We start from the raw sequence: 24,725 nt of genomic DNA, 5'->3' as shown, positions 1-24,725 counted from the left end.
TGTTTTTAGACATCTGTTACTGCAGAGGGCATGAGCAGGTATTAGGGTTAGTCAGGCTCAGTGAGGGCGGGGGGCCCTCCCTCCACAGCTATGAGAACAAACACATGTAATATCCCCTAGAGGCGCTGTGGGGGGCAATGTGGGTGTAATAATGCTGGGGGCCCACAATAACAAAAGCAGATCCTACAATAGTGGTCATGGTCCCTCTGGACTGCCCAAATGGGCTTTAACCCAAGCAGACTTACACGCTGTCCTGTGCCCCCTGTAACAAAAAACATTCTTCCTTTAGCTATTAATCGCTTTATTAAAAGGGACTTTTAATAATATGCAAATGAGCCTCAGGGGCTCCTATGTACATCTCAGAAGCCACTTATGGCTACATTTTCTGTAATTATTCACACTTTCCTATACGCTAATGCCCACCCCCTCCCTCAGTTCCCTGCTCAAGAGCCAGTAATAGCTGACGGAGCCAGAAGGGGCTTCTGTGATGTACATGGGAGCCCCTGAGCCTTTTCTAGAAAAATAAGCCACTAACAACTAAATGAAGAACGGATCCTCTTTCAGGGGGCACAGGCCAGCGTGTAAGTATTCTGGGGTTAAAACCACTGAACCCATCTGGTAGATTTCCTTTAAATGGGAGACATGTATGATATCTGCTTGTTGTCAGTGAATAGGAACATAGCAAACAGACGATAAAATCCATACAGCCACTTCCAGCAGGGATATTCTGAGACGTAAACATTGATTACCTGACCTTAACTGATCAGTAGTAGATCTATGAGGCTCCGACAAACCCCCAACATTAGGGATTAAAGGGAATGTGATCAATATTTAAATCTCAGAATATCCCTTTAATGATTTATCCAGATGTATTGAAACACGACAGCTGAGAAGAGGAGAATCGCCTTATTACCCTGATGTCAACATTGCATTTACAAAACGCATGCTTTAACAAAGTGTTAACAAACACATGCATAACGCAATGTTTTTTTAACACTTTCAAACGCTTTGAAATGCGCAATGAAAACGCAACTCAAAAACGCAGACAAAAAAAACGAGGAGAGAAGACACCAAGTTCAGAGACCTTAACCTAAAACTCATTGAAAAAGCCAATATGCAAATATGATGCGTTTTTCAAGGACACAAAAACTCAATAAAAATGCCACATTTGTCACCGGCCTAAGGGTGAAGACACACATGGCGTTTTTGTCAGTTTTTCCGAAATTGCGCAATGAAAAACGGACAAAAACGGATGCGTTTTTTAACGCATGCGGTTTTAACGATCTGAAAACGCACTTAGTAAAAACGCCATGTGTGTCTTCACCCTAAGCGGGCCACACATGATGTTTTTGGTCTGTTTTTAAGCATCTGTTTTGGACCGTTTACCATGCGTTTGGCTGCTTACAACCTTCCAGGGAAACGCATGCGATTGATAAGCCAATCGCATGCGTTTCTCTGGAAACGCATGTGCGTTCGAGCCGAGGACCGCCCCCTGTGCGCTAGTGTCGCGTTAGGAACGGACGCCTAACGGTACGTGTGACCGCGGCCTAATGGAACGGTAACAAACCCTCAGCTGTGAAATGTATATTGAGAGTTAGGGCTCTTTCACATCAGCGTTAGTGCTCAGCTTCAGTTGCACATCAGTTACATTTTGTCTCCGTTTTTCTACCGCTTTGTCTCCGTGATGCATGAGATTTGGCTCTATGTCTGCAAAAAAAATTGAAGGTATTTTTTTACACTGTGTCTTGTTTTACATTCATGACATGTGACTAGTGACATCATCGCAGTTCCTTTAGCCTTCTAACAATTGCAAACTGTACCCCATGTATGTGATTACATAAAATCACAGCAGCCTCCATGGAGGATGGAGAGAAGGGAAAACTCCATGGAGGCTGCTGTGACTTCATGTGATCAGATACATACATGGGGTACAGTTTGCTATTATTAAAAGGCTAAAGGACCTGCGATTATGTCACTGGTCACATGACATGAACTGTGACCAGTAAAGAGGCATAATGCATGGGGAGGAGTAGATGGAAGGGTCCGGCCGAGCATGACACGCCCCCTCTGATGCCATGTAATATAAGATAAAAGGTAATTTATGTGGATGTAAGCAAAACAATTTTTAGCTAAAAGAAGGGGGTCAGTCAGTTAATAGAGCTCTATAGGAACCTGTCTCTGGTTGTAAATGTGCAAATGTGCTGACAGGTTCCCTTTAAGCCTACAATTATACAGTGGCTGAGCTTCATGTACATGGTATAAGGAGTATTGATACTATCTGGAGCCCCCCAGGCTGCACTGTCCTACGCTGGTGCCCACCTACCTGTAGGGTACACAGGACCCTGCCTCCGGGATGTGTGACTTGTCTACGTTCAGCTTCTTCAGAGTGATCTTGTAAGTCTTGGCTCGGAGCCGGAGCTCTGCTGATGTCCCCCCAGCTGGTCGCTGGTATCTGATGACTGCGCCAAATTAAAGGTCAACAAAACTGATCACTACTAACAGTGCAATGATGAATTACATGTGTAGTGCACATCTTATCAGTACTGGGAGTGGAGCATGCTGGGAGTTGTAGTATCACATGGGAATGAAGATTGTCTCTGCAGAGCTTGTTACAGTGTATCAGGCCAGAGCTACATTATCTTATATGAAGATTACATTGTCGCTGCAGAGCTTGTTACAGTGTATCAGGCCAGAGCTACATTATGTTATATGAAGATTGCAACATTGTATTCAATCCTTCCCAATCTGGGCTCATGGGAATTTCATTTCACACTTGAACCAGCAAAGGTTTTCTGCACGTCTCGCCGATTGTCAAATTCACACCAAATCTGCATCAATATATGTGTTTTTTATTGCAGATTTGTGTTACTTTCTGCGCGTTTTTATGCAGATTCTCGTGCATTTTGTTTATCTCTTTTGTTCCACCTGATCTGACATCATATCAAGTCAATCTATGATGGGGAATTGATGAGGATTTGATGATTTTCACATGCCCATAGACTACAGTATAAAAACGCATTCAAAAATCTGCGAGAACGCGCTAGAAAAGGGACTCGATCATTATTTTATTTTCCGTTTTGAAAAAACACAATGATATTGTACATTAGGTTTTTCAAATAACAAATACAGCAAAATCCATGAGTGAAATCGGCAACATGTGTAGATAACCTAACACAGTTATAAATACAGGATAGGAGTAGTAGTACTGTGCTCTGTGCATTTATACAGGATAGGAGTAGTACTGTGCTCTGTGCATAGATACAGGATAGAAGTAGTAGTACTGTGCTGTGCCCGTATATATACAGGATAGAAGTAGTAGTAGTGTTGTGCCCATATATATACAGGATAGCAGTAGTAGTACTGTGCTATGCCCATATGTACAGGATAGGAGTAGTAGTACTGTGCTATGCCCATATGTACAGGATAGGAGTAGTAGTACTCTACCCGTATATACAGCATAGGAGAAGTAGTACCGTGCTGTGTCCATATGTACAGGATAGGAGTAGTAGTACTTTGAACCCATATATCCAAGATAGGAGTAGTAGTGCTGTGCTCATATGTACAGGATAGGAGTAGTAGTACTGTGCCCATATATACAGGATAGGAGTTGTAGTACTGCGCTCTGTCCATATATACAGGATAGGAGTAGTAGTACTGTGAACCCATATATCCAAGATAGGAGTAGTAGTACTGTGCTGTGCCCATATATACAGGATAGGAGTAGTAGTACTGTGCTGTGTCCATAAATACAGGAGAGAAGTAGTAGTACTGTGCTGTGTCCATGTATACAGGATAGGAGTAGTAGTACTGTGCTGTACCCATATATACAGGATGGGAGTAGTAGTACCGTGCTGTACCCATATATACAGGATAGGAGGAGTAGTACTGTGCTCATATATCCAGGATAGGAGAAGTAGTACTGTGCTGCGCCCATATATACAGGATAGGAGTAGTAGTAATGTGCTGTGCCCATATATACAGGATAGGAGTAGTAGTACTGTGCTGTGTCCATATATCCAGGATAGGAGAAGTAGTACTGTTCTGTGTCCATATATACAGGATACGAGTAGTAGTACTGTGCTGTGCCCATATATACAAGATAGGAGTAGTAGTACTGTGCTGTGCCCATATATACAGAATAGGAGTAGTAGTACTGTGCTGCGCCCATATATACAGGATAGGAGAAGTAGTACTGTTCTGTGCCCATATATACAGGATACGAGTAGTAGTACTGTGCTGTACCCATATATACAGGATAGGAGTAGTAGTACTGTGCTGTGCCCATATATACAGGATAGGAGTAGTAGTACTGTGCTGTGTCCATATATCCAGGATAGGAGAAGTAGTACTGTGCTGTGCCCATATATACAGGATAGGAGTAGTAGTACTGTGCTGTGCCCATATATACAGAATAGGAGTAGTAGTACTGTGCTGCGCCCATATATACAGGATAGGAGTAGTAGTACTGTGCTGTGCCCATATATACTGGATAGGAGTAGTAGTACTGTGCTGTATTCATATATACTGGATAGGAGTAGTAGTACTGTGCTGTATCCATATATCCAGGATAGGAGAAGTAGTACTGTGCTGTGTCCATATATACAGGATACGAGTAGTAGTACTGTGCTGTGCCCATATATACAGGATAGGAGTAGTAGTACTGTGCTGTGCCCATATACACAGAATAGGAGTAGTAGTGCTGTGCCCATATATACATGATAGGAGTAGTAGTACTGTGCTGTGTCCATATATACAGAATAGGAGTAGTAGTGCTGTGCCCATATATACAGGATAGGAGTAGTAGTACTGTGCTGTGCCCATATATACAGTATAGGAGTAGTAGTACTGTGCTGCGCCCATATATACAGGATAGGAGTAGTAGTACTGTGCTGCGCCCATATATACAAGATAGGAGTAGTAGTACTGTGCTGTGTCCATATATGCAGGATAGGAGTAGTAGTACTGTGCCTTACCCATATATACAGGATAGGAGTAGTAGTACTGTGCTGTGTCCATATATACAGGATAGGAGTAGTAGTACTGTGCTGTGTCCATATATACAGGATAGGAGTAGTAGTACTGTGCTGTACCCATATATACAAGATTGGAGTAGTAGTATTGTGCTGTCTCCATATATACAGGATAGAAGGAGTAGTACTGTGCTGTACCAATATATACACGATTGGAGTAGTAGTATTGTGCTGTCTCCATATATACAGGATAGGAGGAGTAGTATTGTGCTGTCTCCATATATACAGGATAGGAGTAGCAGTACTGTGCTGTACCCATATATACAGGATAGGAGTAGTAGTACTGTGCTGTTTCTAAATATACAGGATAGGAGTAGTAGTACCGTGCTGTGCCTATATATACAGAATAGGAGTAGTAGTACTATGCTGTACCCATATATACAAGATAGGAGTAGTAATACTGTGCTGTGCCCATATATACATGATTGGAGTAGTAGTACTTTGTCCATATATACAGGTTAGCAGTTACAGTACTGTGATGTGCTCATATACACAAGATAAGAGTAGTAATACTGTGCTGTGCCCATATATACATGATAGGAGTAGTAGTACTGTGCTGTGTCCATATATACAGAATAGGAGTAGTAGTGCTGTGCCCATATATATAGGATAGGAGTAGTAGTACTGTGCTGTGCCCATATATACAGTATAGGAGTAGTAGTACTGTGCTGCGCCCATATATACAGGATAGGAGTAGTAGTACTGTGCTGCGCCCATATATACAAGATAGGAGTAGTAGTACTGTGCTGTGTCCATATATGCAGGATAGGAGTAGTAGTACTGTGCCTTACCCATATATACAGGATAGGAGTAGTAGTACTGTGCTGTGTCCATATATACAGGATAGGAGTAGTAGTACTGTGCTGTGTCCATATATACAGGATAGGAGTAGTAGTACTGTGCTGTACCCATATATACAAGATTGGAGTAGTAGTATTGTGCTGTCTCCATATATACAGGATAGAAGGAGTAGTACTGTGCTGTACCAATATATACACGATTGGAGTAGTAGTATTGTGCTGTCTCCATATATACAGGATAGGAGGAGTAGTATTGCGCTGTCTCCATATGTACAGGATAGGAGTAGCAGTACTGTGCTGTACCCATATATACAGGATAGGAGTAGTAGTACTGTGCTGTTTCTAAATCTACAGGATAGGAGTAGTAGTACCTTGCTGTGCCTATATATACAGGATAGGAGTAGTAGTACTATGCTGTACCCATATATACAAGATAGGAGTAGTAGTACTGTGCTGTGCCCATATATACAGGATAGGAGTAGTAGTACCGTGCTGTGCCTATATATACAGGATAGGAGTAGTAGTACTATGCTGTACCCATATATACAAGATAGGAGTAGTAATACTGTGCTGTGCCCATATATACATGATTGGAGTAGTAGTACTTTGTCCATATATACAGGTTAGCAGTTACAGTACTGTGATGTGCTCATATACACAAGATAAGAGTAGTAATACTGTGCTGTGCCCATATATACATGATTGGAGTAGTAGTACTTTGTCCATATATACAGGTTAGCAGTTACAGTACTGTGATGTGCTCATATACACAAGATTGGAGTAGTAGTATTGTGCTGTGCCCATATATCTTCCCTCTTTCCGGGTCTACCTCACAAACTTGGCCCAAAATATTAACCCTATAGTGTAATAGGTCTTGAATAACAGTCTTGAATAACTCTATTGACATTATGGGGCACTTTGAGCCCTTCTTTAAGTCATCTTTGGCTGAGGATCATGGTGATCTTGAAACCCTTCAATCCTTCTGTGACCCTCGCTCGCTGTATAGCGGATACCATCATACAGCCCACTCCAGGCTCCTGTTCCAGGATATACACCCTCCACTCGGGGTCTCCTAGGGTTCCCTGGTATACTTTGCCAAGGCTGTAGGGCCCACCTGTTACTACCGCCCATCATTATGTCCTGGGGTCGTCTTTCACACTGACTGTAGAGGACACCAGTCTGGGGGCAGGTAATGGGCAAGACCTCCTGGCAAGCCTGGAGTCACACATAGAGACTGCGGAGTGTTTGTACGGGAGGGGTTTCCAAAATAAAGAGGGGATTGCAGCCCTGCATCACCTTGTGCCTTTCTGACCCCTCTGTCACATACAAGAATAAGCAATGGCGCCTGGTAGGGGGAGCCCTTGTACCCACTATGGACGCTCAGAAATCTAGAAAAAATAAGGTATTAAAATAATGGAAAATGTCCAAAAATTTAATATGGGCATCTATGGGCATCACAAAGGGTATACTGTGGGGTAATAGGAGTTTAAAGGGGCACTCATGTGCATTCATAATTTAAAGGGTAATAATAAATATGTGCAGACACAATAAGGGGAGAACTTATAACCGTATGATGTACAAATTACCTGAGCTGGATGCAAAAGACAAGAAAGGTGATTTACTACAAGTCAGGGACATCACCTGTGGTGTATACATTTATATGGTCTGCCTGATATATGGTGAAGAACTGCGGGGATTATGGATTAATGACTCTAGTACCAATGATAAAGTTGCAGCTTCTTTGTTCCTGCTACCCTGACATCTTTAGAGCGCAGCTCCTCGTAGCTGCGTTCCCTCGTCCGGGTACTGCTCCAAAGCCGGAGCTACTGCGCATGCGCAGAACTCCGGTTTCTCGGACGAGGGCACACAGCTACAAGCGCTGAAGATCTCAGGGTAGGAGGAGTAAAGAGGCTACTGGGGCGTGGAGTAGCCGCGACGTGTAGCCTCATGTCCGGATAATCCACGCCCCAGTAGCCGCTTTAGAAAATTTACATATTAGCTCTAAGAAGGGTTATCCTCACGTCCAATACATCCACCTACCACCCGTTCTAGCTTTATAGGTAGAATCGTGGTGGTAGGTTCCCTTTAAAGAAAACTGTAGCAGCCCCAGATAAACACCTCAGACCCAGGACCAAAAACCTAAAGTAGAAAAATATTATTTAATGCTAAGGCACATGATACAGTATGTACAAACAGAGGTCACATATAGCATTCGTCATCTAGATTATCCCATAGCGTTTAGATATGTGCGAATGATAGAAACAGGAAGGAAGCGATGTACAATATAACACTAAGTATCCAGAGTCCAGGTGACGGGAACCATTGCATCGTGGGAGATGTAGTTTTACACCTGTCTCAGATGTGGTATAAACACTACAAGATACAACTCTGGGGGCAAAGAGTAACCAAATCCTGCAGCCGTAAGCGGAACAGTGAATGCAGCTCTGGATGTGAATGGAGATATCAGTACAGGAAACATACAGTAATATATCTGCAGTAACAAGTCCGATCCCCAAAAGGAAAGATGCTGTAATAAATAACAAACCAAGTCTTCTCAGGAGGGACCCATGAGATATACTAAAAATTCTGATGCTCCTGCTCCATAATTGCTAATATTTAAAACCAAAAAGGGGGATACATTTAACCATTGCCCCCTTTACGAAAGGTTATGCCCTTAAAATGTGATCAAACATCCCTTTAAGTGCAAATCAGTGTTAAACTCCGCCCCTTTGCAGTCCAGTTAGTATAATAGTCTCACGATTTGAGGTTGGCAAGTATCAATGTCTCCAGAGTAATTATCGGGGGCAAAAAGTATAATTTACATCTAAATTAGTCTGTATATTAGGCCTTGTTTACAAGAAAGGCCTTGTACCCCCTAGCAACCAATCAGATATCAGCTTTCACTTCTTAAACTGCTCTGCAGAAATGAAAGCTGTGCTGTGATTGGTCGCTTTGAGTAGCAAGGCCTAGTCACAACATGTCATCACTTGGAGCCTAGGATGTCGGCCAGCATCTTGAGGGCGTACTGTGACTGTCCTGAGGCGTACTCCTCCAGGCTGGGGCCCATCACTCTGTGCAGGGTTCTGGTCAGTTTGGTGACCACTTCCTTAAAGTTCCCGTTACGTCCCGGCAGGACTCCGTTCCCGGTGATATTAGACAGGAAGTACCAGAGCACCGGTAAGACGTGGCGCTCCACCGCCTGAGGCTTCCGAGGATACACCGCCGACACCAGGCCTGAAAGGGTTACGGGGGAAAAAAGGTGGTCAGTTTTTTTACCAAAATAAAGGGGCGTGGCTTAGGTTAACCATTTAAAGGCAATGAATTTTTGTATGATGGCCACAAGGATATAAACGTTTGCGCCAAATCTGTAATTTTGCACTACAATTTTGGTTAATTAATGCTACACCCTATTCCCTGGGACCCCTTATGGTCACCCAGGTGCGGCCCCTCCATTCACTTCTATGAGACATCAGGAGGTAGCAGAGCACATGGCGGACTATCCTCTGCACACAGTCTGGGGACTCATGATCAGCGGGGTCCCCAGTGGGAGGATTTCTCCCCAATCCTGTGGATGAATAGTGGATACCTGGAAATTCTCTGGAATACCACTTTAAGTCACATTGATAAATGTATAAGTGATCCCTTTTACCTGACAATCGCTCGGTCACATCGTTCATTGCGCGGCCGCTGAGAAAACGGACTCTGCCGGCGAATGGCTGCAGGAGCCACAAGTTATCTGTAAGGAGGAAATGAGTGTTATTGACAGGGGGCACGGAGGAGGAGAACGAGGCTGATACCATTGTGGGGGCCCTCTAGCGGTCACTGTTGACACAGCAGCTGGATGGCACTGGTATGGGGACACTGTGTCACTGCGATGGGGGCACTTTGGATGGCACTGGTATGGGGGCACTCTGTCACTGTGATGGGGACACTGTGTGTGGCACTGGTATGGAGACACTGTGGATGACACTGGTATGGGGGTACTGTCTGTCACTGCGATGGGGACACTGTGGATGGCACTGATATGGGGACACTCTGTCACTGTGATGGGGACACTGTGGATGGCACTGGTATGGGAACACTGTGGGTGGCACTGGTATGGGGACACTGTGGATGGCACTGGGATGGGCACACTGTGGATGACATTGGTATGGGGACACTGTGAATGGCACTAGTATGATGGGACATTGTGGATGGCACTGGTATAAAGGGACACTGTCTGTCATTGTGATGGGGACACTGTGGATGGCAATGGTATGGGGACACTGTGGATGGCAATGGTATGGGGACACTGTGGATGGCACTGGGATGGGGACACTGTGGGTGGCAATGGTATGGGGACACTGTGGATGGCAATGGTATGGGGACACTGTGGATGGCAATGGTATGGGGACACTGTGGATGGCACTGGGATGGGGACACTGTGGGTGGCAATGGTATGAGGACACCGTGAATTGCACTGGTATGGGGACACTGTGAGTGTGATGGGGACACTGTGGGTGGCACTGGTATGGGGACACTGTGGGTGGCACTGGTATGGGGACACTGTGGGTGGCACTGGTATGGGGACTCAGTGGATGGCACTGGTATGGGGACACTGTGGGTGGCACTGTTATGGAGACACTGTGGAGGACACTGGTATGGGGGTACTGTCTGTCACTGCGATGGGAACACTGTGGATGGCAATGGTATGGGGACACTGTGTCACTGCGATGGGGACACTGTGGATGGCACTGGGATGGGCACACTGTGGATGACATTGGTATGGGGACACTGTGAATGGCACTAGTATGATGGGACATTGTGGATGGCACTGGTATGAAGGGACACTGTCTGTCATTGTGATGGGGACACTGTGGATGGCACTGGTATGGGGACACTGTCTGTGAGTGTGATGGGGACACTGTGGATGGCACTGGTATGGGAACACTGTGGGTGGCACTGGTATGGGGACACTGTGGATGACATTGGTATGGGGACACTGTGAATGGCACTAGTATGATGGGACATTGTGGATGGCACTGGTATAAAGGGACACTGTCTGTCATTGTGATGGGGACACTGTGGATGGCAATGGTATGGGGACACTGTGGATGGCACTGGTATGGGGACACTGGGCGGCACTGGTATGGGGACACTGTGGGTGGCAATGGTATGGGGACACTGTGGGTGGCAATGGTATGAGGACACCGTGAATTGCACTGGTATGGGGACACTGTGAGTGTGATGGGGACACTGTGGGTGGCACTGGTATGGGGACACTGTGGGTGGCACTGGTATGGGGACTCAGTGGATGGCACTGGTATGGGGACACTGTGGGTGGCACTGGTATGGGGGCACTGTCTGTCAGTGTGATGGGGACACTGTGGATGACAATGGTATGGGGACACTGTGGGTGGCACTGGTATGGGGACACTGTGGGTGGCACTGGTATGGGGACACTGTGGGTGGCACTGGTATGATGAGACACTGTGGATGGCAATGGTATGAGGACACTGTGGATGGCAATGGTATGGGGACACTGTGGGTGGCAATGGTATGGGGACACTGTGGGTGGCACTGGTATGGGGACACTGTGGATGGCACTGGTATGAAGGGACACTGTCTGTCATTGTGATGGGGACACTGTGGATGGCACTGGTATGGGGACACTGTGGGTGGCAATGGTATGGGGACACTGTGGGTGGCAATGGTATGGGGACAATGTGGGTGGCAATGGTATGGGGACACTGTGGGTGGCAATGGTATGGGGACAATGTGGGTGGCAATGGTATGGGGACACTGTGGGTGGCAATGGTATGGGGACACTGTGGGTGGCAATGGTATGGGGACACTGTGGATGACACTGGTATGGGGACACTGTGGGTGGCAATGGTATGAGGACACCGTGAATTGCACTGGTATGGGGACACTGTGGATGGCACTGGTATGGGGACACTGTCTGAGTGTGATGGGGACACTGTGGGTGGCACTGGTATGGGGACACTGTGGATGGCACTGGTATGGGGGCACTGTGGGTGGCAATGGTATGGGGACACTGTGGATGACACTGGTATGGGGACACTGTGGGTGGCAATGGTATGAGGACACCGTGAATTGCACTGGTATGGGGACACTGTGGATGGCACTGGTATGGGGACACTGTCTGAGTGTGATGGGGACACTGTGGATGGCACTGGTATGGGAACACTGTGGGTGACACTGGTATGGGGACACTGTGGGTGGCACTGGTATGGGGACACTGTGGATGGCACTGGTATGGGGGCACTGTCTGTCAGTGTGATGGGGACACTGTGGATGACAATGGTATGGGGACACTGTGGGTGGCACTGGTATGGGGACACTGTGGATGTCACTGGTATGATGAGACTCTGTGGATGGCAATGGTATGGGGACACTGTGAATGGCACTAGTATGATGGGACATTGTGGATGGCACTGGTATGAAGGGACACTGTCTGTCATTGTGATGGGGACACTGTGGATGGCAATGGTATGGGGACACTGTGGGTGGCAATGGTATGGGGACACTGTGGGTGGCAATGGTATGGGGACACTGTGGGTGGCAATGGTATGAGGACACCGTGAATTGCACTGGTATGGGGACACTGTGGGTGGCAATGGTATGGGGACACTGCGGGTGGCACTGGTATGGGGACACTGTGGGTGGCACTGGTATGGGGACTCAGTTGATGGCACTGGTATGGGGGCACTGTCTGTCAGTGTGATGGGGACACTGTGGATGACAATGGTATGGGGACACTGTGGATGGCACTGGTATGGGGACACTGTGGGTGGCACTGGTATGGGGACACTGTGGATGGCACTGGTATGATGAGACACTGTGGATGGCAATGGTATGGGGGCACTGTGGGTGGCAATGGTATGGGGACACTGTGGGTGGCAATGGTATGGGGACACTGTGGATGGCACTGGTATGAAGGGACACTGTCTGTCATTGTGATGGGGACACTGTGGATGGCAATGGTATGAGGACACTGTGGATGGCAATGGTATGAGGACACTGTGGGTGGCAATGGTATGGGGACACTGTGGGTGGCAATGGTATGAGGACACTGTGGATGGCAATGGTATGAGGACACTGTGGATGGCAATGGTATGGGGACACTGTGGGTGGCAATGGTATGAGGACACTGTGGATGGCACTGGTATGAAGGGACACTGTCTGTCATTGTGATGGGGACACTGTGGATGGCAATGGTATGAGGACACCGTGAATTGCACTGGTATGGGGACACTGTCTGAGTGTGATGGGGACACTGTGGATGGCACTGGTATGGGAACACTGTGGGTGACACTGGTATGGGGACACTGTGGGTGGCACTGGTATGGGGACACTGTGGATGGCACTGGTATGGGGGCACTGTCTGTCAGTGTAATGGGGACACTGTGGATGACAATGGTATGGGGACACTGTGGGTGGCACTGGTATGGTGACACTGTGGGTGGCAATGGTATGGGGACACTGTGGGTGGCACTGGTATGAAGGGACACTGTCTGTCATTGTGATGGGGACACTGTGGATGGCAATGGTATGGGGACACTGTGGATGGCAATGGTATGGGGACACTGTGGGTGGCAATGGTATGGGGACACTGTGGGTGGCAATGGTATGAGGAAACCGTGAATTGCACTGGTATGGGGACACTGTCTGTGAGTGTGATGGGGACACTGTGGGTGGCACTGGTATGGGGACACTGTGGGTGGCACTGGTATGGGGACACTGTGGGTGGCACTGGTATGGGGACACTGTGGGTGGCACTGGTATGGGAACACTGTGGGTGGCACTGGTATGGGGACACTGTGGGTGGCACTGGTATGGGGACACTGTGGGTGGCACTGGTATGGGGACACTGAGTGTGATGGGGACACTGTGGATGGCACTGGTATGGGGACACTGTGGGTGGCACTGGTATGGGGACACTGTGGGTGGCACTGGTATGGGGACACTGTGGGTGGCACTGGTATGGGGACACTGTGGGTGGCACTGGTATGGGGACACTGTGGATGGCACTGATATGGGGGCACTGTCTGTCAGTGTAATGGGGACACTGTGGATGACAATGGTATGGGGACACTGTGGGTGGCACTGGTATGGTGACACTGTGGGTGGCAATGGTATGGGGACACTGTGGGTGGCACTGGTATGAAGGGACACTGTCTGTCATTGTGATGGGGACACTGTGGATGGCAATGGTATGGGGACACTGTGGATGGCAATGGTATGGGGACACTGTGGGTGGCAATGGTATGGGGACACTGTGGGTGGCAATGGTATGAGGAAACCGTGAATTGCACTGGTATGGGGACACTGTCTGTGAGTGTGATGGGGACACTGTGGGTGGCACTGGTATGGGGACACTGTGGGTGGCACTGGTATGGGGACACTGTGGGTGGCACTGGTATGGGGACACTGTGGGTGGCACTGGTATGGGGACACTGTGGGTGGCACTGGTATGGGGACACTGTGGGTGGCACTGGTATGGGGACACTGAGTGTGATGGGACACTGTGGATGGCACTGGTATGGGGACACTGTGGGTGGCACTGGTATGGGGACACTGTGGGTGGCACTGGTATGGGGGCACTGTCTGTCAGTGTGATGGGGACACTGGGCGGCACTGGTATGGGGACACTGTGGGTGGCACTAGTATGGGGACACTGTGGGTGGCACTGGTATGGGGACACTGTGGGTGGCACTGGTATGGGGACACTGTGGGTGGCACTGGTATGATGGGACACTGTGGATGGCAATGGTATGGGGACACTGTCTGTCAGTGTGATGGGGACACTGGGCGGCACTGGTATGGGGACACTGTGGGTGGCACTGGTATGGGGACACTGTGGGTGGCACTGGTATGATGGGACACTGTGGGTGGCACTGGTATGGGGACACTGTGGGTTGCACAGGTATGGGGACACTGTGAATTGCACTGGTATGGGAGCACTGTCTGTGAGTGTGATGGGGACACTGTGGATGGCACTGGTATGGGGACACTGTCTGTGAGTGTGATGGGGACACTGTGGATGGCACTGGTATGGGGACACTGTGGGTGGCACTGGTATGATGGGACACTGTGGGTGGCACTGGTATGGGGACACTGTGGGTTGCACAGGTATGGGGACACTGTGAATTGCACTGGTATGGGGGCACTGTCTGTGAGTGTGATGGGGACACTGTGGGTGGTACTGGTATGGGGACACTGTGGGTGGCACTGGTATGGGGGCACTGTCTGTGAGTGTGATGGGGACACTGTGGGTGGTACTGGTATGGGGACACTGTGGGTGGCACTGGTATGGGGACACTGTCTGTGAGTGTGATGGGGACACTGTGGATGGAACTGGTATGGGGACACTGTGGGTGGCACTGGTATGGGGGCACTGTCTGTGAGTGTGATGGGGACACTGTGGATGGCACTGGTATGGGGACACTGTGGGTGGCACTGTTATTGGGACACTAAGTATCACTATTATGAGGGCACTGTGGATGTCACTTTGTACGGGGGGACCTTGGATGTCACCATTGTGGGGGCAGTGTGTATTGCCATTGTTATGTAGGTACAGCATAGACTAATGGGAAAGCAGAGATACCCCGGGCTGATTACCTATACTGGAGATGAGCGTGTCCAGCACCCGCACCGCAGCCGTGTAGATCCCCGTGTGCTTGGAGTTCAGGTTGTCTGTGATTACGGTCACCATAGGGACTAAGGTGTGGTGCAGACTGTCCTTAAGGATGGGGACCATGACTGCGGCTGACTCCAGCGCATACTGGTTCACCTTCTTGTTGGCGTCCTGCATCCTCGGGTTAAAGGCGTCAAATATCTGCAAAATAATATAGTACAATAAAATGCAATAACAATCAATATAAAGTAATAATAACTCTAACAAATACAGGATGAGTAGAGTAGTAAGGTGAGAGATCCATGAACGCCACATATTTTAAAATGTTATTCCGTAAGAGCCGTACCATATCCCCCCAATAGATAGGTAGTCCCAGCGATCTACGTCTCGGATCGCAGGCATACACGCGCCCCTCTCTGAGCTCACTCAACTCACCACTTTCCGGCTCCTGCCCCGGCTGGCCAGCGCGCGCCAGACGGCACTCACGGATTTAAAGGGCCAGCGCCGCTGATTGGTGCTGCCCACTCCCCGGGTTCTTCCCCGCCGGATCTTAATGTTTCATACCTATGAGGAAGCTTTGACCCCGGACCTGTTCCTGATTCTGCTCCTTCGCTACTTGCGCTGACCTCTTGCTCCATCCCCGACCTTGCATCATTGCCGCCTGACTTGACCGTCTGCCTGTTCCTGAACACGAGACTGCCTAGTGATCTTGTACCACGACCTTGGCTGCCACCGTGGATAAGCCACGCCTGTGGAACGACCTGGTGGCACCTTGCTGCAGCAAGACCATTCTGATTTGCGTCGGGTTCTGATGAAAACCGAGTGCCACTTAGATTCCAATCCCAGGTGTCTGCTTTCTTCATTGTCCGCGATGGTCCAGGGGGTTCACTACTCCAAATCCTGACACCCACCACATGCCTCCCAGTAGATAGGTAGTCCCAGCACGTACCTCCAGTAGAAAAGTAGCTACAGCACATCCTCCCAGTAAATAGGTAGCCACAGCAAATGCCTCCCTGTATATTGGTAGCCCCATTAGATAGGTAGCCACAGCAAAAAAAAAAAAGAATATTCACCTACCAGCACTCTCTGCAGGCAGCGCCTCATCGCTCCCACATTCTTTGGTTTGAACCAGGCTTAGACGATGGCCCCTGGGTCATACAAAGGACATAGGCAGCGGTAACTTCGCTGCCTGTGTCCAGTGATCAGCAGCCATCACTATTTATTAAAGATCTGCCTGAGAGTCAGATGCAGCCAACAAAAGAGCCATATATGGCTCCCGAGCCATAGGTTCCCTACCCCTGGGGTATATGATGTTTTTGATGAACAAGCACAGCGCCATACATTGTATAGTGGATATGCTTGGTACTACAGCTCAATCCTATTAACCTGAATAGGAATCAGCTGCAATGAGGTCATGTGACCAATGGACACAACATCACAGTAACGCTCAAGGGAGCAGCAAGTCAGAGAGAGTGAAAGGTAACTAACCCCCTAACGATAGGTCATCAATATAATAATCCTGATACATATAGTTAACCCCTTATCACCGACACTAGTTTTCAGCTCAATGACCAGACTCGATTTTTCAAATCTGACATGTCTCACGATAATTGGTTATAACTTCGGAACGCTTTAACATATCCGGGTGATTTTGAGAATGTTTTCTCGTGACACATTGTACTTCATGTTAGTTATAAAATTTAAGTGATACGTTTTGCGATTCGTTCTGAAAAAAAGTGAAAATTTGGCAAAAGTTTGTAAAAATTCTTCATTTTCCTAGTTTGAAATGTTCTGCTTTCCAGACAGGAAGTAAAACTACCCAAAAAGCTTGATAATTAACATTTACGGAATGTCTGCTTTATGTTTAGATGATATTTTATGCATCCTCTCACTTTTCTAGGATGTTATGAGGTGCAGAACTTTAGGTGCGATTTTTCTCATTTTCATGAAAATTGCCAAAACTCACATTTTGAGGGAAAACTCAGCTTCCAAGTGACTTTGTAAGGCCTAAATAATAGTAAAACCCCATAAATTACCCCACTATAGAAACTTCACCCCTCAACGTATGTAAAACAACTTCTATTAAGTCCATTAACCCTTTAAGTGTTTCACATGGGTTAAAACAATATGGACCTGCGATTTAGAAACTATGGAATTTTTTTGGAACATACATTCATTTAGGCCAAACTGACATTTTCAGAATAAATTAAATGATGAAACGCACTGCAACGCTTGATGCCCATTTCCTCCCGAGTGTACTGATACCCCATATGTGGTAGTAAACTGCTGTACGGGCGCACGGCCGAGTATAGAATGAATGGAGGCGCCATTCACAGCAGATTTGTATTGTCACATTGTACGACCTATACATTTTTATTTTTTTTTGGTAATGCAAACATATGAGGGCTTAATTTTTACTGAATGAGATACAATGTATAGATAATTCATTTAGGGGGTCTATAGCTTATTCATGAGATTTTATTAACTATTTCAAGGGGGACACAAACAAAATCATCAATTTTTATTTTGGATTTTTAGCATTTTTTTCCCCCCGTTCACCGTAATGTAAAAATAATATTTTATCTTTATTCTCTGGTTCACTACGATTGCGGTGATACCTCATTTATATAGTTTTTCTTATTTTGCTCAATTTTCCTGAGCAAAACCAATATTGGAGAATATTGCATTGTTTTTACTATTGACAACTTTTTAGGGCCATAACTTCTGTATTTTTCTGTTGTCAGATCTGGTTGAGGGCTTATTTTTTGCGAAAAGAGTTGTTCTTTTCAGTCGTATCATATTAGGGAATGTAGCTTTTTTTGATCATTTTTTAGAACATTTTTTGTGATAGTGTTTGATGAAAAATTGTATATTACGGGAAGTTTTTCGTGGTTATTTTTTTCATCGTTCCCCGAGCGGGTTCAATATTGATTTAGATTTATTGTACAGATTAATACGGACGCGGTGATACCAAATATGTACATTTTTTGTGTGTTTTTGTGTTTTATATACTGTATTTGCATTATATGTGTAACTGGGGAGATTATGGGACTTTATTTTATTTATTTAATTATTATTATAAAACAATTTCATCTTTTTTTTTTTTACTTTCACTTATTTTCAACCTTTTGGCTTGAATAAGCGATCATCCGATCGCTTATTCAAGCCTTTACACTGCAATACACTTGTATTGCAGTGTATAGTGTAAGTAACTGAGCATGCCGCGCATGCTCAGTTACTTACAGCCGGGTCCTGCCAGGAAGGCAGGACCCGGCGAGAAGAGGAGCCGACAGCCCCGGGTCACTCGTCGGGACCCGGGGCAGCGGCAGGAGGGATCGGATCCCCCGGTAAGCACACCGGGGGGGTCCGATCCACGGGGGACACACTTGCACGCCGCGGTCATGCTTGACCGCGGCGTGTAAGGGGTTAAACACCCGGGATCGGAGTTTTTCCGATCCCGGGTGTTAGTGCCGGGTCTGGGCTGTGATATCACAGCCCGACACCGGCACTATAATAACCCGATGTCCCGAAATCTTCTTCTGATGCGGCGCCGTAGAAAGGCGTCGCATCAGAAGAAGTACCCTTAATGACCGCCGTAGATTCCCGATAGGGCGGTCATTAAGGGGTTAATTATGTCACTGCCCCTCGTTAGGACCCATTTATTGCCAGATTTTTTTTTGTTAGCATCGCTGAGAAAAAATGGATTTATATTCCTGGATTGTAGATTGACTTGGTGTGTCCTCACACTGCTGTGCTCTGTGCTCTCTACAGCCAGTGTTATGTATTGTCCCTGGAGAGATGTGTAATCAGACCTCACACTGCTGTGCTCTGTGCTCTCTGCAGCCAGTGTTATGTATTGTCCCTGGAGAGATGTGTAATCAGACCTCACACTGCTGTGCTCTGTGCTCTCTACAGCCAGTGTTCGGTATTGTCCCTGGAGAGATGTGTAACCTTTGTGTATATTGTTAGTAGCAGCAGGACTGTGATATGTGGATTTGTATTCCCAGATTGAAGATTCTCCAAGTGCACTGGGGGGTTGTTATCACACTGCTGTGCTCTGTGCTCTTTGCATTGAGTTGCATCACAACCTTCTGCTATGTGTCACTAATTCATTATCTAACCAGACGCCTACAATACATAACCCTGGCTGCAGTCTGCATGGTCACACCTGCTGATGGTTTCCCTTTCAGAACCAGATATAGAGTCTTTGGACTGAGTGCACACTCTCCTCTCTCCTGATCTCCTGTAAGTCTCCTCTGGTCACTTACCTGTGTGATGTTGGAGGTGACAAACTTGAGGTTATTCCTGCAGTGCTCCAGGAGCAGGGTGACGCCGTCCATCTTGTTCTGATATTCTTTGGCTGTCAGTAGTTTTGTCAGCTCCTTTAGTTGCTCTGTCACCTCGGCCGCACGGACAGGCTGCCGCCGGGGGACCGGACTCTCCTGGGGTTCTCCGGAGTCCATCTCTGCAGTGCGGGTCACACTGAGGGAGTGGTTATACAAGAATAATTATTAGAATATTAATTAGATCCCATCTCTAAATTAAGTAAGGATACATATGTTGCAATATTTAAAAAAAATGATAGTAATGATGGAAGTTTCTATATCAGGGAGCAGGATCAACAGCAGCGCAGAGAATGTCAGGAAAACAATGTATGAGCTTAAGGAAGGTCACAGACTGAGAGTTGTGAAATGAATTTAGTAGGGTCTCCAGCAGCGCAGAGTATTTCAGGAGAGAAGTGTACTGCTATCTATAGATGGGTATTAACCCCTAAGCTCACCTCTGCTCAGATTCTGGGGTCTCCTGGACCCTCACGCCCGCACTCACTGCTACCCCGCTCTTCTGAAGAGGTCGCTGACTCTTGGCAGATGGGACATCTGAGACATTGTCACTTACCTCCTGTGAGGAGTACAAGTAGATTAGAGCCAGTGTCTTCCTGACATAAATGATCACATGACAGCCCACACCATGACACCAATATTACACCTAGAGGAACAATGGGGCACATTTACTTACCCGGTCCCTGCGCGATCCCCAATCCGGAATGTCCGATGAAGATGAAGTCTGCCGCGATTCACTAAGATCGTGTGCCCGATTTCCTTCGTGTTTTGCTTCCTGATCAGGTCCGCCAGAGTTCACCTTCTTCTTCCCGGTGCATGAAAGTGCATGGCTTGCGACACAATTTTAAATGTTAAATTTCACGTGTTGTCTGAATCCGTCAGAACGTCCGACGGCCCTCCCGCTGATTTGTGTCACATGAAAGCCGGCGCGATTGCGGCACAATCTGATCGCGTGCGACATGATCCCCGAGAAGTCGGAAAACCCGACAAAGTTGCGGCTGCAGGACCCTTAGTAAATAAGCCCCAATGTATCTAACATACAACCAGCACACAACAGCCACCACCATGACATCAATAGTACACCTAGAGGAACAATGTATCTAGCCATGATATCTACAATTGTAAGCCTGGAGGCGACCATCAGGACCATCTTCGGTCACAGGTCACTTACCTTCTGCTTCACTGTGGTGATAAGTTCCCGCAGGTCATGTGATGGGATAAGACGTTCCATCTGCTGCTCGAATTTCGGGTGAGCCATTACTAAGCTGAACATCCGTCTCCCATAGAACCTAGAACAGCGAGGGTTGATGCTCAGACTCTATTATAACGAAGTGGTGATATCAGTATAATCCGCGCCTGGTACCTGGTGTCCTGCTGGCCGTCCTGCATCAGTTTTACCAGGGTCCGGAGGAAGACATCGGTGCTAGGTCCTGATAGGAGCTTGTCCGGGGCCAGCTGCCCCACCACCGCCAGCAGATGCTTCGCCGTGCACCTTCTAACTGCACTGTTCCGGTGGCTACAAAATAGAACGGGGTGAAACACATCAAATAAAATAATACTGAGATCTTGGGACTTTAAAGAGGACCTTTTACCACCAACTCCAACTACTGGCACTACTCCGATTGTGGCGCAAGAGGGACTCACTACTTTATCTTGTCTTATAAGTCACCTACCTGACACCCCCTGCAATCAGCGCAGGGAGGACTTTGGATGGACTGCCATATTCCACCATGACTCCCAGGGACTTATCCGACTCCTCCCGAATAAAATCATTGGAATCCCCGATCTTGTGGAGCAGAACCCGAGTGATCTCCTCCACCTCTTGGTCCATATTTCTTCGGAGGGCTTTAAACAGGTCACCCAGGGTCTTGATGGCGTGACGGGAGACTTTAGACCGCAGGTTACTGACCTGATGGTGGAGAGATTCAGTTTTTGATCTCATTAGGCTCAGATCACACCCACAATAGCGCCTTCTTATAAGTTTTTGTAGTGTTGCAAATTCTACAACCCACTATGTCACCTAACCAGCTGTGACGCTCCTAAGTCATTGTCTAAGTGACCTCTCCGGTGTTTACACCGGATACACAATTCAAGGATCAGCAGGAAACCATGTACAAATAAGAAAGTTGATTACCCAAATGCTCAGGCCGTGAGAGCGGGGTGCTGGGCCATCTATCCCCAGCACCCCGCTCTCATGGCCTGAGCATTTAGGTATATTACTTTCTTATGTGTACTTGGTTTTGTGCTGATCCTTGAATTGTGTGTCCATCCATTATTGTGTTTCACCCTTCTTTTTGTTGTATCCTGCATTTGTATGGACTTGTCTAAAGATTTGATTAGCTCACCATTGATAATATTTATTTCTGTACATTGTCGTATACTATATTGTGGTCAGTAGGGGGAGCTGGAGTTCCGGGAGCAGTGCACATTATCATGTGTCGAGCACTTTCCCGAGGATGTCATTCATTTGTGACTTTGTTCACAATTTTTAAAGGTTTTTAAGCATGTTTTGTGGTGTATTTTTCTATTAATAAAGATATTATTTGCTTGATCTATTTTTCATGCCTCTGTTATTTTTGATTACCCTTTAAACCTATCAATAGCAGGAAGACCAACCAGTCGCCACCTCTTGACGCCAGTGTAAAGCACCAGGGTGTAAGCAAAAGAATGGTCAGGTACAAGCCGAGGTCAGGGCAGGCCAAGCACAAGCAGAGTAAATAGACAGAAGGTAGGTCACTGAGTCACTATAAGATTTTTCTGGTACACGGAGGTCACAGAGTTTACAGTGTGGGTCACTACATGTCTGTATCCTAGATATTAGGTCTACCAGCACCCATGTGCAGGGTTACATAGCACCAGGCTCGGGCAGGGCAGGATGATCTACTCTATCCTTATGCAGGCTCTTACCTCTCGGGTGACGGCTATGCTGACATCATGCAGCCTGGAGCACAGGACCTCGGGGTGACAGGACGCCAGGCACCTCACACTGACCAGACCTTTCTCCTTCTGCTCCCTGCAGGTGAGTATGAGACAGACAGGGTATATATATATATATATACTGTATAACTGAAGTTACTGAGGCAGAATAGACCGTCTTATACTGCACCACATTCATCAGTAAAGTTCAGGACTTTGCACCTCGATCTGTTTAGTTTACACTATTAGGGGAATGTGAACAAAAAATTACACTCCGATACAAGTTCTCCTTTATATATACTCCAAGTTTTATGTATTTTCCGTTTTTTCCAAGACCCATTAGTTTACACTAAAATCAGAATAATGAGGGTCCAAGACCCAACACCCCCGCAGCTCCTCTCTACTCAGCAGCTACACATGGGGGGGCGATGTATCACTAATTCTGTACCAGTTTTCTGTCATAGAAGCAGGGGATTAATTGCAACTATCAAAATTGTGAATACACCACTTCCACATTATGTGGGCGTGGACGGGGCGTAGAGGGGTACAGCAGCCGGTGGAGGGGAGTGGGAATGTCCCGTAACCAGCTACTTTTTGTTGGCTGGATTCTACACAAAACTACACCAGGTCCAACCTTACCGGGCGAGACACCCACCAGATACATCAAGAGGCATCTCCCGTATTCTCAAATGCAGATATATAATCATGTGACTTCTACAATGTGTCTACAGGTGACTGCGATTATATGGGGAACCTCACCAGTCTTTATGACTCAACCACTTCAGAGCCTCCAGCAACCCCTGTTCTGGATGAGACATAGGCACCAAGCCCGGACCACCATTCTCCGAATCTGAATCCCAGTCCAGGAAAGTGGCAGGTAAGGAGAACGCTGCAGATAATGCAAATGGTAGATTTTAAACCAATACATATCTACAGGCCTACTAAAATACCGCCCTCTATGTACAAGAATATAACTATTATAATACTGCCCCCTATGTACAAGAATATAACTACTATAATACTGCCCCCTATGTACAGGAATATAACTACTATAATACTGCCCCCTATGTACAGGAATATAACTACTATAATACTGCCCCCTATGTACAAGAATATAACTACTATAATACTGCCCCCTATGTACAAGAATATAACTACTATAATACTGCCCCCTATGTACAGGAATATAACTACTATAATACCGCCCCCTATGTACAAGAATATAACTACTATAATACTGCCCCCTATGTACAAGAATATAACTACTATAATACTGCCCCCTATGTACATGAATATAACTACTATAATACTGCCCCCTATGTACAGGAATAAAACTGCTATAATACTGCCCCCTATGTACAGGAATATAACTACTATAATACTGCCCCCTATGTACAGGAATATAACTACTATAATACTGCCTCCTATGTACAGGAATATAACTACTATAATACTGCCCCCTATGTACAGGAATATAACTACTATAATACTGCCTCCTATGTACAAGAATATAACTACTATAATACCGCCCCCTATGTACAAGAATATAACTACTATAATACTGCCCCCTATGTACAAGAATATAACTACTATAATACTGCCCCCTATGTACATGAATATAACTACTATAATACTGCCCCCTATGTACAGGAATATAACTACTATAATACTGCCCCCTATGTACAGGAATATAACTACTATAATACTGCCCCCTATGTACAGGAATAAAACTGCTATAATACTGCCCCTATGTACATGAATATAACTACTATAATACTGCCCCCTATGTACAAGAATATAACTACTATAATACTGCCTCTATGTACAAGAATATAACTACTATAATACTGCCCCCTATGTACAAGAATATAACTATTATAATACTGCCCCCTATGTACAAGAATATAACTACTATAATACTGCCTCTATGTACAAGAATATAACTACTATAATACTGCCCCCTATGTACAAGAATATAACTACTATAATACTGCCCCCT

The 24,725-nt window shown here is 46.6% G+C and overlaps 2 protein-coding genes and 1 long non-coding RNA gene across 7 annotated transcripts in view; 1 reads left to right on the top strand and 2 right to left on the bottom strand.

Moving 5' to 3' along the window:
• The window catches only part of CLIP4 (CAP-Gly domain containing linker protein family member 4), a 90,108-nt gene extending 87,716 nt beyond the window's left edge, over positions 1 to 2,392 (bottom strand). The window contains exon 1 of the mRNA XM_072139969.1: positions 2,324 to 2,392. The gene's annotated coding sequence lies outside the window, so the exon portion shown is untranslated. The remainder of the gene's footprint in view (positions 1 to 2,323) is intronic.
• A 5,578-nt stretch (positions 2,393 to 7,970) lies between these two features.
• Positions 7,971 to 24,725, bottom strand: part of TOGARAM2 (TOG array regulator of axonemal microtubules 2) — a 56,706-nt gene continuing 39,951 nt past the window's right edge. For all 5 annotated transcript variants that reach the window (XM_072139966.1, XM_072139964.1, XM_072139961.1 and 2 more), the window contains 10 exons: positions 23,486 to 23,615; positions 22,718 to 22,823; positions 21,484 to 21,719; positions 21,174 to 21,326; positions 20,982 to 21,099; positions 20,251 to 20,369; positions 19,739 to 19,952; positions 15,455 to 15,671; positions 9,480 to 9,566; positions 7,971 to 9,064 (listed from right to left, as the gene is read on the bottom strand). In XM_072139966.1, coding sequence (XP_071996067.1) covers positions 8,814 to 9,064; positions 9,480 to 9,566; positions 15,455 to 15,671; positions 19,739 to 19,952; positions 20,251 to 20,369; positions 20,982 to 21,099; positions 21,174 to 21,326; positions 21,484 to 21,719; positions 22,718 to 22,823; positions 23,486 to 23,615 — 1,631 coding nt within the window. In that variant the 3' untranslated portion in view covers positions 7,971 to 8,813. The remainder of the gene's footprint in view (positions 9,065 to 9,479; positions 9,567 to 15,454; positions 15,672 to 19,738; positions 19,953 to 20,250; positions 20,370 to 20,981; positions 21,100 to 21,173; positions 21,327 to 21,483; positions 21,720 to 22,717; positions 22,824 to 23,485; positions 23,616 to 24,725) is intronic.
• Positions 8,958 to 24,725, top strand: part of LOC140120925 (uncharacterized) — a 29,855-nt gene continuing 14,087 nt past the window's right edge. The window contains exons 1-3 of the long non-coding RNA XR_011854005.1: positions 8,958 to 9,089; positions 22,710 to 22,829; positions 23,458 to 23,603. This is a non-coding gene — a long non-coding RNA (uncharacterized lncRNA). The remainder of the gene's footprint in view (positions 9,090 to 22,709; positions 22,830 to 23,457; positions 23,604 to 24,725) is intronic.

This window comes from Engystomops pustulosus, chromosome 3 (genome assembly GCF_040894005.1).
Source record: "Engystomops pustulosus chromosome 3, aEngPut4.maternal, whole genome shotgun sequence".
In the NCBI taxonomy this organism is placed as follows: domain Eukaryota; kingdom Metazoa; phylum Chordata; class Amphibia; order Anura; family Leptodactylidae; genus Engystomops; species Engystomops pustulosus.
This window is presented reverse-complemented; position numbering and strand designations above follow the sequence as displayed.